General features: G+C 45.5%; 1 protein-coding gene across 1 annotated transcript in view; it reads left to right on the top strand.

The window, feature by feature from the left end:
* Positions 1 to 405: 405 nt before the first annotated feature.
* NTSR1 (neurotensin receptor 1) overlaps positions 406 to 20,270 on the top strand; it is a gene marked incomplete at both ends in the record, with an annotated part of 49,299 nt that continues 29,434 nt past the window's right edge. The window contains one exon of the mRNA XM_082065496.1: positions 406 to 1,074. Coding sequence (XP_081921622.1) covers positions 406 to 1,074 — 669 coding nt within the window. The remainder of the gene's footprint in view (positions 1,075 to 20,270) is intronic.

The raw sequence follows: 20,270 nt of genomic DNA, 5'->3' as shown, positions 1-20,270 counted from the left end.
CGGGGGAAGGCAAAGCCGGGGCCGGCGTGGGGTGCGAGGTCACCGGCGGTGCGGGGACTCCCAGGGTAGGTGTGCGAGGCGGGTGTCTGCGTGTGTGTGCGTGCGTGTGTGTGTGTGTGTGTGCGTGTGTGTGTGTGTGCGCGCACAGGGAGGCTCCTGCCCTGCCAGGGCACATCTGGGCTCTGCGAAGCTGCAGGGAGGAGAGAGCTGGAGCTGCGGGCTGCTCACAGCCGAGGCTGCTCCGCCGGGGAGGGGGGTGGTTCTCTGTGTGTGTGTGTGTCTCACACGCACACGCTCGGCAGCCCGAGAGCCGCAGGCGCCTCCTCCCCGCCGCATTAAAACGAGCCAAGTTTCCCCGCCGCGGGCAGTGGCACGTCGGGTCCGAGCGGTGCTGCGGTCCCGGGGATGCACCTGAACGCTACGGCCCCGGCCGTGCCGGGCGGGCCCCCCCACCTCCACCCCGCCGGCTATGCCAACGCCTCCAACCGCTCCGACCTGCTTCCCAAAGCGCCCGACGAGGAGGACCTGGACGTCAACACCGACATTTACTCCAAAGTGATGGTGACCGTCATCTACTTGGCTCTTTTCTTGGTGGGCACCGTGGGTAACTCCATCACGGCGTACACGCTGGTGCGCAAGAAGTCGCTGCAGAACCTGCAAAGCACCGTGCATTACCACCTGGCCAGCCTCGCCTTCTCCGACCTCCTCATCTTCCTCCTCTGCATGCCCATCGAGCTCTACAACTTCATCTGGGTTCATCACCCCTGGGCTTTCGGGGGGGCCGTCTGCAAGGGCTACTACTTCCTCCGGGACGCCTGCACCTACGCCACGGCGCTCAACATCGCCAGCCTCAGCGTGGAGCGCTACATGGCCATCTGCCACCCCTTCAAAGCCAAGAGCATCATGTCCCGGAGCCGCACCAAGAAGTTTATCAGCTGCATCTGGATCGCCTCCTTCCTCCTCGCCATCCCCATGATCTTCACCATGGGGGAGATCTACGGCAAGGACCAGGATCCCGACTCCCTCATCTGTACCACTATCGTGGACGCCTCCACGCTGAAGACGGTCATCCAGGTGAGGATCCCGGCGGCCGGGGCTCCCGGAAGCGGGCAGCCGCCTCCTTCCCCGGGCTCGGATTGTCAAACTTTGCGGAGACGGGCGAGCAGGAGAGGGAGGTTGCGAGGAGGGCAGCGGCTGGGGAAGGGGGGTGTTCCGGGCAGCCCCAACGGGGTGTGAGACTTGAGGGGGGTTCTGGGCTCCGCTTGCTGTGCCCCACCGCGCACCCGCTCCTGCTGGGCTGAGACCCCTCACCGGAGTAAATCCTGCGCAGTCGTTAACGCAGCCCCTGGCCGGTGCGGGCCCCCCGGGACTTCCCCCCGGTGCCCGGACCCGGGGCTGTCCCGGAGCGGGATTCCCATGTGCAGCCATCTCGGGCTGGGGATGCTTGGGTTCTCCCCAAATGTGACAGTTCGTGGCCAGAAAAGCCACAAATCTCCACCCTTTCTCTGCATTTTCTGTATCTCATTCCTTCTGCTGGAAAGGGGCCAGCAAGATCAAAGGAAATCATCTCTCCTCCTCTCTCAGTTACTTTGCTTGGTCCAGAGCCCATTTCCTCTGTGCAGTTCCAGATTCTTATATCAGAAAGTCTGGGGAACAAGGTGCAGTATAGGCATCCAAAAAGAAACAGCATCTTCAAAACCAGAGGCTGGTATTTTTGGTGTTTTGGGGAAATCATAGCTGGTTTAACTAGCAAACCCCTTCTGACTTCCAAAGGCTTTGCTGGTCTCCACACACTGCTTAATCTAACACACCCATGCGTGGAAAGGATTTCAGCATCAACACTTGCTGTGCTCCAGTGCTCTGAGGGTTTAAGGCATTTGTTTACTGGAGCATTAGGCTTGAAAAATGCAAGAGACATGGAAGGAGAGACAGAAAGAGCAAGACACCACCGTCCATTTGCTGCCAGGTTCACATGTGATAGCTTCTCAATCTTTTATTTGGAACATGAATTTCAGGTGGGTTTAATCAGCAGCCAATTACAATTTAAAGCTGCGTGTATATTAAAGCCTTTGAGATGTTCCCACAGTTAAACAGAGGGAACTTAAATGGGAGCAAATCAGAATAATATCTCCCACTAAAAGAGGGTGAGGGTACATGCAGTTTGATTTAAGCCCAGATCCTGTAGATGTTTAGACATGTTTCTCTAAGTTTCCCCGTAGACTGCTCCAGTAAACAAAAATCCACCCCACGCAGAAGCAGTGGATTCCCTCTGTATTTTGTCTTAATGGAGAAATACAGCCCCCACCATCTCAAGAGGCTGATACCGAACTTTCCTCTTGAGATGGTGGGGGCTGTATTTCTCCTGTAGATGCTTTGTAGGTTTTGTCAGTGGCATCCCAGCATACTTAACCCAAATTCCGTACTCTCTGAGGAGGTGTGAGCCATCCGAGTTGAGAACAATGTGGCTGAAATACATTATTTCCAGTCATCTTCCTCTTAGGACTAAACTGATGCTCATTGTTGCCATGATAGAGCTAAAACCAGAGGATTATTTCCTAGCCATGTCTTTGGAGATTACCTTTTAAACAATTCTCAATGTATTTTGTAGTCTTGCTATTATTCAGGCTATACCTTACCCTGATACCCAAGTAAGAAGTAGGAAGGCATGAATACACAGTATGCGAAGTTCACCTGTGGGCTTTTCCTCACGTATTTTATTTTATTTGTGAATTAATTTAAAAGTAAAAAGGAAGAGGCAGCTGTTGGAGGAAAGAAAGAAAGAAAAATATAAAAGGCAAAACTGCAAACCCACCACTGTGCTGGTCCTTCTCAGGGGATCTGACTACAGAAGTAGATTTGCTAGGATAGGAAGGTTGTTCCAGCTTCTCCCCGTTCCTGTGAGTGCAGGGAAGTGGCGCACGATGTGATGCTGGGCCCCAGGCTGGGGAAGGCTCAGGGTGAATAAGCAAAGCAGCTGCAAGTCGGGTTGTAAGTGCATTAGTGAAACCACTGCACGGCATGTGAGCGGGTGTTCTCACATGGTAAGCTGTGCAGAAGTTTAAAAAAAGACAAATAATGGAAGATGTGTGAAAGAAAGGGCAGTGGTGATGTGGAGAGTGACACACAAAGGTCAGAAACCTGGAGTTTTGGTCTTTCGCTGATTTAGAGCAGGTCTGTGCATCTCTGCATTCATTTTATGTCTTTAAATTAAGCAGAGCAATAATGCACTTGCTCAAGCTGGCAAATCACTTGTAATAGATCACACAACATATTTCACTCCTCTTCCTGCTTGGCACACTGTCTAAAGCAAATTGGGATTTTTTTTTGGAAGCCACTAGTTTTCCAAGAGGTTTTTTTTGTTGACTGACTGAAAGCCAGTCCCAGAACAGAGCAATTGTAACCATTTATAGCCTCGGAGCCCAGTGTGAGCTGTGATTCTGCTGGGATCATGGCAAGAGAATGTTCTCCCCTGGACTCGAATAAGCTTCCCAGGATGAATATTTGAGTTTATTAATTTAACATCTCTGCTTTCAAAAAAGTTCCTCTGTGTTTGCTTTGAATATTTGTTTTAACAGGCATTCCTGAGTGAAAGCAGACTGTGTGAACAACCAGGTTTCCTTATAAGAAGAAAAAGTATCTATTCAAACAGCAGTCAGCATATTCAACTCTTGCTCATGTTACTTAACTTGTACCACTTAAGCTCCACAGCAACCGTAAGAGCTAATTACTGATATTCTTCTAGTAATTACAGATTGTTCAGCACAGAGCACACTGATAAGCAGGAAGAGCAGTAAGTGAGACGTTCTGCACGTTGTCACCACAATCCGCAATGCTGGGCACTGCCAATCTCACCTTGTGCCATTGGGATGTGAGCTCTGTGTGGCCCCTGGTACTTAATTCTTTACAAAGTACTGTTTCCCAGCTCGGTTTATCTCTAACCCTGCAGCTGCTTAAATCAGCCTGTGAATCTGGTTTATTATGTATTCTTCATTGCTCAGCTTGCCTGTTACTTCTGTCAGTCAGGGACGTCTGGTTTGAATACTGGCATCAGCATGGGATCTGGTAACAGGAATAATTTTCATGTATTTTCATTACGGCCACATTATTTAGGTCTAGTTAACACTTTAGCTGGCAGACATCCTCTAAAACACACCACAGCCAGTTTCAGAGTTTTTTCCACATAAATTAAGCACCTCACAAAGCCATCCCCATACAAATAAATTCATGTTTTCATGCTGCTTCAGCTGGAGGAGGTTTTAAAAGTTACTCCTTGTGGCAATAACAGATAAGAGAGTTCTGAGGCATAATGAGATGTTTCCCTGTTCACTGGTGGGTTGATACCTGTGGCTTTGGCTACTTCCCAGCCCTGCTGTTGACTCGGGGGTCAGCTCCCCCAAAACAAGAGCTGGCTGAGTGTCCCATCCCACCCCATGCAGCCCCACATGCCATCAGCATCGTACACTCTCTGCCCCATTTTTCAAATTGCTGCTTCCTTTATTACATTCAAAGCTTTTTTTTGAAGAGGTCTTTAGTGGATCTGTGGAAAGAGGGGAAGTTGAAAGAAATACCGACAATGCTGGTACACCATCATTTCCAGCACATAGAGACAGGCAGCTCCTTGACCTAAAATCCCAGGATTTTAACTGAGCCTGGATTGGGAACATGTGTAAGGGAAGACTGGGTCACGGAGGAGAGAGCAATGTGTTGTCCAACTGGCACTGCATGGTCTACATTTGAGTGGCTCTGCTGCAAAATGTCCCCTAAGTTATGGCAACTGCCTGGGTAGAGTCTGACACACACTCTTGTTTTATTTGCACAGGCAGCTGGTGTGAACCCATTTATTAAAACACATGGCAGCAGGCCCTGCGCCTCCAGAAACTGTCACAGCTCCATCAGCTCCAAGTTGTTCATTTGATAGGGCAGCTTTTAGGGAAGGACATTGGGAACTTCTCTGGACCTCTGGGTTTGGGTTTTGAGCTGTTTTGTGGCAGTTCTGCTTTGCACTAGCCCACCCTGGAGTGGCTGCACCTCTCCTACCCCTCTGGATCCCTTGTTTATCATGTTTTATGAAATCTGCTCATAGTTCAGATGATTTGTTGAGTAAATAACTCTTCACATGAAATAACTGCTTGCCCTAGGAGGTTCTCTGCTTTATTTCTTCGTACACTTCTTGCAGAGCTTTCAAAAGAATGTGCCAAAGAGCCTCAGGTCTGAAGGGGATGGGAAGGAAGGACCGGGTGTTGGATCTGGGAGACATGAGATGCGGTCTGGCCTCTCGACATTCATTACCACAAACTCTACACACTTTTCCAAGGACGTCTATTCAATTTCCATTTGTCTGAGAGTCCCACAAAGTTATTAATTCCATGCACGATGTTGCAAACAGTCCCTTACACTTTCCTCTGGTGAGGAGCACTTCAGCGGGCTGGTGCGATGAGCTTTCTGCCCTGATGGCACTCGGTCGGTGCTGTGGAAGGCAGAGCTCTGTCCGACAGCAGATCTGTGGTGCCATGTGAATAAACATGAAAAGCATCTCCCCATAGTACATGAAAATAGCAACCCATAAAACCAAATGGCTGAATTTTCTGCAGGTTTGCTGGCAAATCATATCTAGGATTAGTCAATGGCTTCAGTTCAGGAATCCTGCGTTTATCCTGATTTTGAGTAGAGGAATTGAAGTTGGTTTCTTTTCCTCAGGTCACAGCCAAATTCCTGCTATGGCTTTTAATAGCAGTACTGTTTTAAATCACTTGCTACAGCTCTGTGCTCTGATAATCCCACCCGTTGGGCCTGGCTGATGAAACTATTTTGGCTACACACACACACACAGGATCTCTGCCCACCAGAGAAGCCCATGCCTGGGTACCACTAACCTCTCCTGCAGCACAACAAATTGCCACCTTTGTGACAGGACTGTGTCCCCTCTGGTCACGGTGCTGCCAGACCCTTGTGTAGGCAAGAAAATGAAGATATTGGTGCTTAAATGTGTCTAGATCCATCTCCACAGCAATGGAGAGAGACCCCCACCTCAGTGAGGATGCCCCTCTGCGGTGGTGTGAGCATCCCTAAAAAACTGCCTTTTTTCCACATGTTACACAGGGAACGCAGGGCTTTAATTCAGCATATTCATGGCAGCCCAGTTTGCCTAATCCCAGCCCATTTACACTGTAGTCCATCTAGCAGCTACATCTAAATTAAATAGGCTCTTGTGTTCATTGCTTTACATAACCACTTGGCCTGCTGTGTTTTGTCAGTTCTTACATAATTTCTTCCTTTTTTTTTTTTTTTTTTCTTTCCCCCCTCCCCAGTTGATTTTAATTCACTTGATTTCTTTTACCCTCCCCCTTCCCGAGATGTCAGCTGGAGGGGTAATAAAAGGACAAGGAAATGTGGCTGATCAATTTAGCTCTTAGATTTTCCTCTTAACAGCAGTTTGTACAGGCAGAAGAGATGAAGGTAATAGTGGTTCCTCTTCTCATAGACAGAAAAAAAAATAATCAGCTGTCTTTAATCTTCTTCCAGATCATTTAAAACAGCTATTTAATTGTCTTCTCCCTGCCTCCCCCTCCTTCCCCTTAAAGGCTTTTCCCATCATCTCTGTGCAGCATCTGCTTGAGACTCACAGATGGCACTTCCTCCTCCTGACGTTTGGAAACGCTTCTGTGTCCTGCCCGAGGCTCCCGGGGTGGGCAGCCACCTAAAGAGTGGCAGGACATGCCTTGGAGGACAAGGGACAGAACAACTGCTCTTGTGTGAGCCCCGCCATGGAAAGGGACCTCAGCGAGACACGGCACCACACGCTGCTCCTCTACCTGGTTACTGACACCAAGCACCCACGGTGTCCCTGCCAAGGCTGGGCTCGATAGCTCCATTCTGCAATTTTATGTGAGGGCGTGATCACTTGAGAAGGATTTTTTTCTCGTCCTTTAAATGAAGCTCTCAGGGGAGAGGGCCAGGTAACTCATCGTGCTCCAATAACATCAGCCCCCACGTTTTGCTTCCCATGGATGCCTTTTTTCTATCCAATTTCAAAGCATCTTGGGTGTGGGATTAAAAAGAAAAGCTGATGATAAATCAGTTGAGCTGATGAGTTATTCAGGAAACACGTGCTTGGGACTGGCTTAGAAAAGATGATGGTGATGGAGTACTAACCCTGTCTGGGTAGCAGAAATTTCTGAGCTACTGGTTCATTCCCAGTATTTTCCTGCATCAGTCACTAAGTTTTCCATGGATGGGAGGGAAATAGCACTGAGACAATTTTATATCCTTATACCCAAAGCATCTGTGCCTTGAGGCCCATCCTCCTCCTCCTCCTTCCCTGGGGTACCAGGAGCCATCACCGCTGCTCCTGCCAGGCAGAGGATGCTGTGGGATGGGGCTGTATCTCCCCAGGAGCACTATTCTTGTCCTTGGCCTTTGGAGAAGTGTGTTTGGAGGAGCTGGTCACCCACAGGTGGTTCGAGCATGTGGGATTTGCTTCTTGTCTCCCGTGGCTTTTTCACTTCAATAATTCTCAATGCAGAGAGTGCACTGCTGTGCACAACTTCATGGAGGTTCTTTTTCTCTTAGAGGGAGAAAAAATAGAATGAACAAGGTCTTTTTAACTGAACTTTTTTTTGAGAAAGTTCAATGAGGTATCTTTGATGCTTTTAAGTTCTCAGGGACTAGAGACAATTGTCAGCTGAAGACAGAATCAGAGATGAGATTTTCCTAATGGAAATGGAAAAAAAAAAAAAGGAAAAAATGTAAACTTTCACAAGGTCTTCAGTATCTGAGAGGGGTTGGAAAAGCATCTCCTTTATGCAAAGTGCTCATGGAAAAGCTGGGAGTACCTCTAAACTATAAAGCCACATGCAGAGCAAAAAGCATATTCAGTATCAGTAAATCAGAGAGGCACTGGAGTGACAGCTGAGCCAGGGGACGTGCCCTGGTTTGGTGGCATTGCTCGCAGCCCCTCCCTGCCCACCCGCTCCCTCCGTGATTTACACCCAGCCCATGGATTTACATTTCCCCAGATGCTGAACCCTGTGCAGTAAATCTTCCTTTATAAAACTTTCCAGGTTTCTCTTTGCCAAACAAATTCCTAAATATATAAAAGGGGAACAGGCAGCCTAGACAGGACTGGATGTATTGCCTGATTTCAGCATCTTCCATTCTCTCTGAAAATGCCTTCTGGTACTTTCCTGCCAATTATTACCCCCTCTAGATAATAAAGAATAAATTTAGGGCCACTGCTGTTACAGCCAACTTGCACTCTTGAAGTAAATGATTTACTTTGCTTCAAGAGGTCTGTTCCTCCTCCAGAGGAAAAGGAAGAGTTTAGCAAATACTCCTTAGCACAGGGAGCCCCAAGAGATTCTTGGGATCCTGGGAGATGAGAACCTTCATTTCAGGGACTTGGGGTGGATCTGATTTATCCTTTCCGTGCCTTCTCGCTTGCTGAATGACGCCAGGAGAGATCACACCTCAGTGCAACACTTTGGATGTGCCAAGAAGCCCTGCACTGCCTGTGTTTGGAACTGTCATATGTTAAAATATCAGAAGTGGTCCAGGTGCTGAATGAAAACCTACTGTCCCTTTGCCCACCCGCTGCCTCTGCTCTGCTGCTCAAGGCTTTGCACAGTCTCTGGCAGCAGGAGGAGCAATCTCATCCCTGAACCATCTCATTTTCATCCTTCTTTCACCTCAAACAAAGGGGTCTACTGACTTATCAGCTTCACCCAGACCTGTGGAGCAAAGATCTGCTGCGTATCAGCTGTGAACGCTTTGCTGCAGGATGGCATTTAGCTCAGCAGACCCCTATATTTGATCAGGACTACAAGCAGCTAATTAATACAGTCATTGCAATACTATATCCTATTAATTGTAACATAATCAAGACCGAGTGCTGAGCCAAATAAATGTGGTCTCAATACTTGGTAGGACTGTCATATTATTTTGTTCCCTTGGAGAACTTGTTTAATAAGTCCATAACCATTTGAGTATTTTCAATACCAAATTAACCAGCTTTTCCTTCCTATTCTATGATTTTTTCTAAACCATCTGATAAAAATGCAACTCACTCAGCCTCTGGGAAAGTTTAGCTCATTGCTCATATCACTCTATTGATTTCTCCTGCAAAGATCTTACATTTTATCCTCACGGGGACAATTTATACATTTTAATATACTTGTTTCATTCAAAAAAAGAAACTCGCAGGATTTAATTTCCCTCCCCAAAGCCCATGTTTTGTTTTTTATCACTGTCAGTCATGGGCTTATGATATTGTCATACTTGCTTGTTCCTTAACTCCAGGTATGTGAAGTGTGATGAAGCACTGTCGGAGAGGAAATATAGGTTCAGTCTAATAAATAGATATTGGACCTCAAGATAAAACAATAGGGTGATGTGTACTCCCCAAACTCTGAACAGACTGCAGTTACTAACCCAAGGGACAAACTCTGACAAAACAAAACTACTGTTATCCAAATAAATGGGATGTTTAAAAGGCGCCAGGGTGGTAATAATAACAAAAGACAAAGAGGCCGTAGGTCCCAGCACCCAGCTGCCCAAGCTCAGCTCCCAACCACAACCTACCCTGTCCGCCTGCTCCCTCCTGCTCCTCCCAAATCCCATCAGGTCCTGTCATGGCTTCCCACAATGTTGCCCTGTTTCACCAAGATTTCAGCTTGGTACAATCCCTCAGCAACCAGCTCTTTGAATTCCCACTCTCAAGGGTGGCTCCGAGGAGTATTTCAGGTTACAAACATTGGTTGGGCTTTAGGATGAAGTAGCTGAGCTGAGTCAGAGGGAGCTGCTCTGCTCTTTTATAAGAAAGAACAGGCATCTGGTTCACTAGTGATACTAATGCCAGGGGTCCTCTAGGAAAAGAGAAAGAAAATGAATCATGGCAGGAGCTGTTTATTTCAGGAATGAGATGCCAGGTGCATTGCTCCTTGCTCGCTCTGTCTCTTCCAGCAAATGAGGTCTCCCACCCCATCATTCCCTGACTCTCCTGGATTCCTCAAAAAAGGGTTAGAGAGATGTGATCTGCAGGGAATTGCTGTATCGCGGAGGGACAATGCAGGTCATCTACTTTCATCAATGCTTCTTTTTTCCTCCTTCCTCTCTCTTTTATTAACAGAGACATTTCAGGAAAGACTACCACATATACAGGGTTGTTACAGTCAGAAATAAAGCTAGGTTGTGTGGTCATTACTTTGAAACAAGTGTGTTTGGGAAAAAGAAAATTGCAGGGTATACTCTAGAAGTTTTCTGCTACCATGTAGAGTTGTGTTCAATTCCATCCCTTAAATATTGCCCAAGCAGAAGTGGCTTTTAAAGGCTCTTAGGGGCTATTCCCCTCATTACAAGGTTACATCTCCTTGTTCTTGCACAAAACAGGTTCAAATGATGTTTCTGTTTCCTGCTCGGAAGGTTGGTGTTTTCTTCCCTGTGAAATAATGGAAAACTTCGTTAAACTCAGCAACTATTTAGGGGAAAAAAGTAATTGACTCAGCTTCAATTAAAACAAAAAAAAACACCCTAAAGCAATAAAAACCCCACTGGCAGCCTATAAAAAGTAGAAGCAAAGAAAAGGGCAGAAACAGGGCAAGAAATGACAGTTTTATATACCTCCTGCTGAGTGGTGATAGAAGAGGCCCTTGTGCCTGCAAAACAAAGCTGGTTTTCTGTTAAAGCAACTATTGACTCAAACTCCACAAGTGCAGCTGTAGCTTTGCACAGAATCTGTACGCCAGCAAACAGACTGATGGCCTCGCATCTGCTCGCCCCGCTCAGCCGTGCCTCTGCCTCCCAGCCAAATTCAGCCCATGCCAGGAGAACCTTCAAATTCAGCCAAAGAAAAAAAAAAAAAAGGTGCTTTTTCAAGAGAAGGAGCTGGTTTAGGTGATTTGCATGACTTTTCCCTTTTCCCAGTTTGACGTGGCTGTGATGGGTGGCTTTTGCTGGGGCTGTGTCTGGCAGGGTGCAATCCCTGATTTTCCATGCGGATTTGCACTAACGCCTTTCCTGAGCTGCCCTCATGACAACGGAGAGCAGCTTGTTTATAAAGCTGTGCATATCGATCCAGCTGTAGGGATTATTTTGACTTGTGGCCTATGGGTGCTGTTGAGAAAAAACTGAAGCGCAGCTGAAAATCTTCTGGGCATTAATTCCTTTTCAGCAACGAGCCTCTTTTCTCTCTTGGATGCTGGTCCACACCCCCGTGCCTTACGCTAAAGGCAAATCTTAATAATTAGCAGATTTCCATCTATTTCTGTCCTACAAATCTCACATACATGCACGTTTGCAAAACCTGCTTGTGCTGTTTTGATCCAGTGCACCGACCGAGCGGCGACTCCTCTCCAGACCCAGCATCCCCATAGAACAATGCTGCTCTTCTGCCAAGAGCTGACCCGTGTCTGGGGCCTTTCAGGTCAGTGTCTCAGCAGTGAGGAAAGCACTCAGGTGGAGAATGGGTCTTTCTGCCTGGCTGCTTTCACTTATAAACAGACACTGGTCCCAAACACAGGGTTGTTGTCGCAGCGGGGAGAAGCTGGTTTTGTTCCTTGGAGCTGGGTGAGTGTTGTGTCCAGTTCTGGGCTCCTCAGTTTAAGAAGGATACAGAATTACTGGAGGGGGTTCAGCGGAGGGCTACAAAGATGCTGGGGGGCCTGGAGCATCTTTCTTATGGGAGGGAGCTGGGGCTGTTCTGCCTGGAGAAGGTGAGAGGGGATCTTTTTTATGCTTCTAAATATCTCAAGGGTAGGTGTCAAGGGGATGGACCACACACTTTTCAGTAGCACCCAACGACAGGATGAGGGGTAACAGATGCAGACTGAAGCATAGGAGGTTCCATCTAATCACAAGAAGAAACTTCTTTACTTTGAGGGTGCCAGAGCTCTGGAACAGGCTGCCCAGAATGGGTATGGAGTCTCCTTCTCTGGAGACATTCAAACCCACCTGGAAATGACCCTGTGCAATCTGCTCTGGTGAACCTGTTTTAGCAGGTGAGTTGCGCTGGGGGATCTCCAGAGGTCCCTTCCAACACCAACTATTCTGTGATTCCCTGAATCAACAGGAGATTCTTGGGAATTGCCCAAGAATTGGGTTGGCAATCAAAGATCTCTTCACCGGTGGTGAAGGGCTGTGCCCAGTGTCCCAGGAGGCTGATGGGGAAAAAATCCTTCATCCTTCCTGGGAATGAACCTGATGAAAATTGTTACCAGCAAACATCAAGGAAGAAGCCATGAAAAATGACTTTGCAGGCTGGGACAGTGGTTGTTTTGATAGGTTTCACACCTTGGTTCTCCATTCCATTGAAGCTTTGCTGGAGATAAGCAATCTCACAGAAAACAAGGCTTTTGTGTCCAGTCACAAAGAATGAATTGTAAAGACTGCTGAAGAAAGCAGAATTATTATCCAGGGAGACAAGAAATTCAGCTGAACATGGCTTTTTCATTTATAATTCTAGCTACGATTTGTCAGAAAACTGGCTCCTGCCAAGCTGGTTGGGCTGGAAATGGGGCAAATTGACAACAAAATATGCATTGGTCACCCCTAAGAAACCAGCTTGTTCCAGGACTTACAAAATGCTCCCAGGTTTGCCTTCTGCTCACAACATAGCATTCAACAAAAATTTCACTTTCTTTAGGAGCATATGGTTAAGGCAGTAATGTCAGGATGAGGCGAGGCTGCTGCCCTGCCAGCCTCTCCCAGATGTTGGGCAAAGTTTTGTGTTTAAATTGTTTTAAGGTGAACAAGACAAGTTTGCCTGGAGCACCAGCATCAATCCCACAGCAAACCCAGACATTAAATAAACAGAGATTTCTCTGTTATTAGCGCTGTTTAGATAACTTTGAAATGCTTATTATTCAAAATAGATGAATTACACAACTATTTTGCCTCTTTTTGGCTCAAGAAGGAATCAGTGAATTTCATTTTTCAGAGCAGAACATTTGTGCTTTTTTACTATGATTCAGGGAATGGTTTTGTACTTTGAAACCGATGCGCGGATGACTCACGGTGACACATTTTATGTTGGCAACGGGCCTGGTTTCAGAAGCCTCGATGCACCGTGTTGTCCGGGCTGTGCCTCTCCAAAATTCGGGCTTGCAGCTGTGGTGACCCTGGGGGACCAGCTGCAGAGGGATTCAACCCTAGACCACACCAGAGTGTGAGTTAGCATCAGAGCTGACCAGGGCAGACTTTCATGACATTTTCTAGTTAGAATGCATCCTCATGTTTGTGAAAAGCTTCATGGGTCACTTCCAAATTTTCCTTTCTTTTTTACTTTTCTTCCTACTTTTTTTTTTTTTTTTCTTCCCCCAGCTTCACACCTGCAATAACTTCATTGCCCAGCCTTGGGCAGTGATGAGGGTGCCTATCTGGGACTGAGGGATCTTCCTGGCTCCCATGTGATTTTCTCTTCATTAGTAGCCTGCAAATGAGACAGTGAAGGGACCACATGAAGGCAAACCCAAAAGTGAGCTGAAGCAATCCTACAGGACAACATAGCCAGGCATTTCCTGGGATGTGCATGAAGAAGCAGAGCCTGTGAGATGCACCAGCTTATTGGAACAGGCTGTCCAGGGATGGAGTCACCATCCCTGCAGGTATTTAAAAGGCATTTAGAGGAGGTTCTTAGGGACATGGTTTAGTGCTAGAGTTAGGTTATGTTTGGACTTGATGATCCTGAGGGTCTCTTCCAACCAAAATGATTCTATGATTCTATGATCTCGGAGCTGTGGGTACCCACTGCTGCTCTCTCTCTTCTTCTCCGTTCCATGAGCCGCATCTGCAATGTGGCCCAGCTCCTCTTTGCATCCTCGTGGCTCCACTTCAGGCCGTGTTCCTGCAGATTTACATCACAGTTTATGCCCTGTAACACTTTGTGGGCATCCTCTGTTTTGGAGCTGTGGTTTGTTTCTTTATTTGTTTGTTTGTTTTTTAATGCAGGCCAGATAACGTGTCAGGAAGGGTGGGAGCATGGGCTGGGTCTGCTCCCCAAATCTGTCCTTGCTGCAGTGAGAGGAAAGTCACTTCGCACTCGAGTTGTCCCTGGTTTCTATCACCATAAGTGAGAAGAGACGGAGTGGTGCAAAAATGTTTTGGAAACTGTGCTGTTTAACTCTCCCTTTAGTGTGTTATCTATCAAAGTAATTACATGTGGCTCAGGAACCTCCAACTGCTGCAAAGATATCATTCTCCTGTAGCTTTTCTATTTCCATCTGATTAAAATGTTATTGTTTCATTCACGTTAGTTTGCATTTTAAATAAGGAGATAGGGACAGAGTGGCTGATTGGTAGCTTATTCTCTTCATGGGTAAAGATAAGCATTAATCACCCTGTCATACTCGTGTTTTCTCTTTCTTTATGAATCTCAGTCATCAAATTGCAAATAAAAGGGAGAAAGAGCCTGGGTCTCGATGACACTTGGTTTGCTTTCTCCATTGGGTCTCAGGGAGGGACGGTGAGATGCCCTTGCTGGCTGCTGGGACAGTCACTGGCTCCATATGAGCTGCATTTTGAGAAACAAGGGAACTTTCACCCCAAAACAAAGCTCTGCTTTGGAATTTAATGGGTTTCCATCTCCTGATGCCTTTAATTTTCACTACACATTTTACCACTACCACGTACCTGCCTCTTCGGTATGTCAAGACGGCAGAGGGAGGAGAGACTGGGTGTGTGTACAAACACCTCTATTAGAAACATCATCTGAAATAATCCTCACCATAAACAATGCAGTGTGGCTCAGCAGCCCCTCGTATGCCATGATTTGCCCCTAAAACAGCTGTCGTGCAGCAGGCACACATCCACACCGCCCCAGGAGGCTCAGCAGCCTTGGGCTCCATCATCCCTCCCCACTCTCGGGACACGAAGCACATCAGCCATGGCAGAGATGATCAATGGAGATCACATTAAATGGGAGCAAAAACTCAATACAGCTGGGTTTTGAGGTGGGGAACTAGAATCTGATCATGTAAAGTCTCCCCTGCTCCAGGTGATTCTGTAGCCCTGAAGCACATGTAGGGTATTTTTAGCAAACCTAAGTTTACAGAAGGTCACAGAGAAGTAGAGCATCAGCATCTGGGAGACCTGTCATTCTGCTTCCAGTCTAGCAGGACTAACACATTGACTTATTTATGAGAGCAGTCAGCTCCCTTCTCTCTGTGTGTAACAATCTGCTTTACCTCTCCCAGCACAGAGAAGTAATTTTATTGTCAACAATTTCGTGTCCTTAACAAAACCTTAAAGCAAGTTAAGCAAGATTTGAGGGAAATGGAAATGTTCCCAGATATTTATTTGTTTTTCATTCATTCCAAAATATTTCAGTCTTTCACTGTCTAAACCAACAAACAACAATCCTTGCTCTCACCAAAAGGAGAGGGAGGAAATCATTTTTCAAAACATGAAGACTGCTGGATAAACCCTTGGCCCCAGAAATTCCCAGGGGCTGTGCAAGCCTTTGGGTATTAATGCCATGCTCACTTCTGTTCATTTTCTGCTGGTTTGGATCTAGCTCCATCTTCCAAGTTGGAAGAGGGACTAGTAGCATCCCCCCAACACCAGAAATTCCCAGTTAGCTTTTGTTCCATCTCTTCTGAGCTGCACCAACAGCCCTTCCTTGAAGGAGTAAAAGTACCTCGGTACACAGCAAACTCTAAGCAATTCATTAAAACTTGCAAGGCAACATCCAAATACTTTGCGGCCAGTTGGAGAAGCCTAATCTGTTAGCTGGAAAATGTCCATGTCAAGAATGACAAATCTCAGTACAGATGATACTTGGAAAATAAAGATATATGATGCTCTCTGCAGAAAAAGAACCATCCAAATGGCAAGAGTTGCTCAACAAGCACGAAGAGCAAGTGTGCAAGCCATGACAACACTGTTTGGGTTATTTATGTCATTGTGTGTTGATGCATTTGGGAGAGGACACAGGGAGAAATGGCCATAGGCACATCACAGGCTCCCACCTGCATCCTCCAATCCTGCAGGATTTTCCCTGGAGCTGTGATTGTAGCAGCTCCAAATATCTTATTCCAGGCCTAAAACAAGAGCTGGTGTGGCCAAGAATGAAAAATCTGAAGCAATAGGGAGGGGAAGCTGAAGAAGAAGCTAAGGAGAGAAGAAATGAGGGCTGCCCATGTGCTGCTATTGCAGACTGTGACCCCCAGAACTGGGTGATTGCTGCCCGGTGCTGAGCTCTACCCTGAGCTGATATGGGCACTGTATTTGTTTGATTTCCTTGATCAGATTGTGATGGTACATCAAACAATGTTTGCCATGAGTATGAACAGTCAAGAGCTGGTTAATCAGGGTACAGTAATTAGGACTGTCAACCACCAAGATGGGCTTGGCTGAAAGGATGGAGGCTCTAAGCTAAAATGCCCTTGTGCTTCATCAATATAATAATTTTCATGAAAAAATGCCAGTTCTTATTAAATAATTGCCTGTCATAATTGTCTCTAAAGCTGCCATTACCAAGGAGTCAGCTGTCACTTGCACAGATGTGCTCCTGGAGATGCTTCTGCCTAATTCTAATGAAATGGCCCAGCAGGGTGTTTCTACAGGATACAGGGATAGCCCTGGGGCACAGAGGAGGGTGATAAATCTCTGCCCTGCCTTTCCCCAGATGTTGGTGTGGTCTCTCCAGGCTGCAGTGGCAGGAAAAGCTGATCCAACCTACTGTTCTTATTCATTCTTTAGTGCTAGTCACAGGAAAACTGGGGTTGAAGACTGTGGAGATGCATCTGCCTATGGCAAGAGCTGCATTTCTGCATCCAGCGCTCGTGGCCTGGAGCCGCTATTTCTCCTTCATCCTTTCTTTCCCCTGGAAAAGTTCCTTCTGCACTTGGGAGAACAATGGGGTTTGTGGTTTTGTAGAGAAATAATTCATTTTCAAAGGAAAAAATACATTTGGGTCAAACAAAGAAGAATTAATTAAGAAATTTATCAGGGATGAGAGGAACAGAGCAATTAATTTGAGGTTGACCTACAGCACGTTGTTTGCAAATAAAACATCTAGTTTGAGCTGAAGTGAATCACCTTGCTTCATTTTTGGCTTATACCCCATCTTTTTCTTGTTTCTTCTTTAGCTTAGGACAATTCTGAAATAAAACAGAAGTTCAACATGGTTTTTTATTTAATATTTAGAAATGAGATGTGTTAGTGTTTCCAGAGAGATGACAAATGTTTGTTTGAAATATTGTTTTTTGTCAATACTGTTTATTGAATTTAACAGGAAACCTCAAGTAGCTCTTGATTTCCTTCCAAAAATTCATTTGTCATCAGATTCACCATTCTTGTAAGAAAATTAGCTGTATATAACTGCCGTATACTTAAGCAAGGACAGAATCCTGTGCTTCCAGGCTTGCAACTCCCCATCCTTTTGTGTCAGCCTTCACCTGGGTGATTTGAATGAGGGACCTCCAGAAGTAAGAGCACAACATGTCACCACCTACATTAGAGGCTTCATTCTGTAGGAGGGGGCCTAAAAACACAGCTTTGTGGTGAGGATGCATATAGCAGCTACACAACATTGACAACACAGGTATAATAAGCTTACAACAGCATGTAGTATAGCCTTAAATGGACAAAGCTTTTACATTCTCCAAACAGATCTTTCTCATTTTATCTTTTTTGTACATCTTTCACTGTCTCACTGCAATGAGTCAAAGCATGTCTGATTTCATCAAACCCAGAGCCAGGATCCACTTCTTTTAAGCATTTTAATTAATGCATAATAAATAAGGAAACACATACATAAATTTTTCCCTACAAGTTAGACACAATCTTCTTGGCATTCTCTCTTGAGTTATTTTCTTTAAAGTATCTGTCTTCCAGTGTGTCTCTTTTTTTTTTTCAGTCTGCTCATGTTCCTTCACTGCGAAAGATCAAATTTTTTCCTTGTCTGTGCCAGGTATATGCCAAGGAGATCCTGGAGGGAGAGTATTTAATAAGGTCTCTAATAGGCTCTAAATATAATAATCCAAATAGCACTCAAATGGCTGGTTCCTCTCTTTCTTTATGTTTGGTTCAGGCTGTTTATTTTTGTTCTTAGGTTGTGAGACTGATTTTGTCATTAAAGATCAGATAAATCACTTTTTTTCATCTAAACGATCCCCGCTTTATCAAGAGTTGTGCAGCAGAGCAGAACTTCTCAATGCCTTTTTGAAAACCCAATACGTCCTGTGAAACGTTTTGACGCACTCCAATTAGGTTTGAACTCTACCTTTAGCATTAAAGCCGATCCTGGTATTGCATTCATGCATTTATTAAAAAAGCCATTTTTCATGCAAAAGGAGAAAAGATCAGAGATGGTAGTTTCGCAATCGCCCTTCTCAGCTCTCTCCTGTAAGCTGTGAACCTGAGAAAGTGGTCAAAGTTGGCATAACCCTGTAGCTCCGCTTTCCCAAATGAAGCAGTGCAGGAAATAGAAGGTGAAATAAATAAGAACCATAAGCAATGGAGAAGAGAGGTATTTTCAAGAACAGGCTGGGTACCCTCAGAGGGGGATTGCAGTGTGGTTGGGGTTGGGGATGGAAAGTTGCTATATGAAAAAACGAAAAAAGATAATATCAAATAGATCTGGACCTGATGAGAGAGAAATGAAGGTAACCATCAGCGAACCGTGTAAGATTAGGATGGTCAAGGAGGACAATGAGAGAAGGCAGGAGAAACGTGCTGTGTTGTGGAGATGGCTGGATGCGGGTGACCCAGCTGCGGTGCCTTGTCTGTGGAAAGAAGAAGCCGTGAGTCTAAAACATCTCCAAAGGAAAACATTCACTGCAGTGATTAAGTGCTGAACAGCAAATCCTCCAGGCTGGCCAAGACCTGCCTCTGCTTTGGCGATTGTCCTCTATCATCCACAACAGCCCAGCAGGGAGCTGAGCCTGGAGAACTTTTAATTTCTGTCTTGAACAAAATCAAGTGATGCCTCCCTGAGCTGGTAATTCAATACAAGCTAAATGGAGGGAATGAGTCACATCAGAGCTTCCTGTTCCCACCAGCTTTACCTGCAGTGCTTTACCTTTACCAACCCCATTGAACTGCATCAGCCATGAAGGAAGGAGCATTTGCATCCTTGCTTACAGCTACTTTTGAAACCACTTAAATGATAAGAGGTAACCAGAAGGAAAATGCACTCCCACCCTTCTTGCTCTGCCCATGATGCCACCCTTGCTGAGTCTCACTTGCCCGAGACATTACGACCCATTGCTTCATGGGAGACATCAGAGTGTAAAATATGAGTTTTTCAGTGTAAAACAAGCCCTCGCTTTGGTTCTTGCACACCCTGCTTTCATATCCCTCCTCCTCTTTCAGCACTTTAGTGTCAGAGAAATAATTAAGGACATGGATGTTTTAATTTCTATGACTTGGTTTCAGAGTTAGCAACATAGGGCTGTTAGAAGAGTCACTTCTCCAAGGTGCCGTAAATTCCTTTAAACAACTACGAACATCATTAGCAGGGCAAATTATCTCCGCATTGGTGAAAAGGTATGCTTTTTCCATGAAATCTGAATGTTGCTTTATTCATTTATAATATCCGTGTACTCACTCTGCCAGACTGGCATTTCATCTCCCCTGTGGATGTTTTTATTGCTTTTAGTCAAAGCAATATTACACAGGAGTTAGATTGCAGTATGGAAAGTCAGACTTCCCAAGGGTCACTTGAAGGCTTCATTTAAAAATAAATCTTGCTGCAAAACAGAGAAAGTCATTATGAAAATGCTTTTGAAGAAGAGATTTAGATCAGATCTAGTTATTTTCTACCTCCGTTTATTTACCTGAAAAACAGGAATAATAAAAACTTTCTTGTACCCAGGAGGGAATGGACAGTTTTGCTTAATGAATCACTTAATGTCTCTGTCCATAAAATGCTGTATAAATTCAAAGTACTTCCAGCATTTCGGCACTATGTTTGCTATTCTCTCTCCATGCAAATTCATTGCAGTACCTGAATACTGAGCTCTAATGAGAATTCTCTGCACTTAAATGGCTGAAATTAAAATATCGCAATTACCAAAGTATCTTCCATTAGATGGAATTATTTATGAGAATGTGTCACTTAAAAGTCTCTCAGTTTTTACTGAATCAGAGATCAAGACATTTCAGGCTGTTGTCATTTTTTTTTTACCAGAGTGACACAGGAGCATCTCTTCCTACATTGCAATGAGTTATTCGGGAGAACAGAATCCAAGATTTCTTACGTTATCTTCTCTAACCGCTGTGGTTCAAGTAGAGTCTCTCAAAACTTTTAAGAGCTGCATCTTCACCAATTTTGATGC

The sequence above is a fragment of the Streptopelia decaocto genome (genome assembly GCF_964273445.1).
Source record: "Streptopelia decaocto genome assembly, chromosome: 14".
Lineage (NCBI taxonomy): Eukaryota > Metazoa > Chordata > Aves > Columbiformes > Columbidae > Streptopelia > Streptopelia decaocto.
Note: the sequence above shows the minus strand (reverse complement) of the source record. Positions and strands in the feature narration are given on the sequence as shown.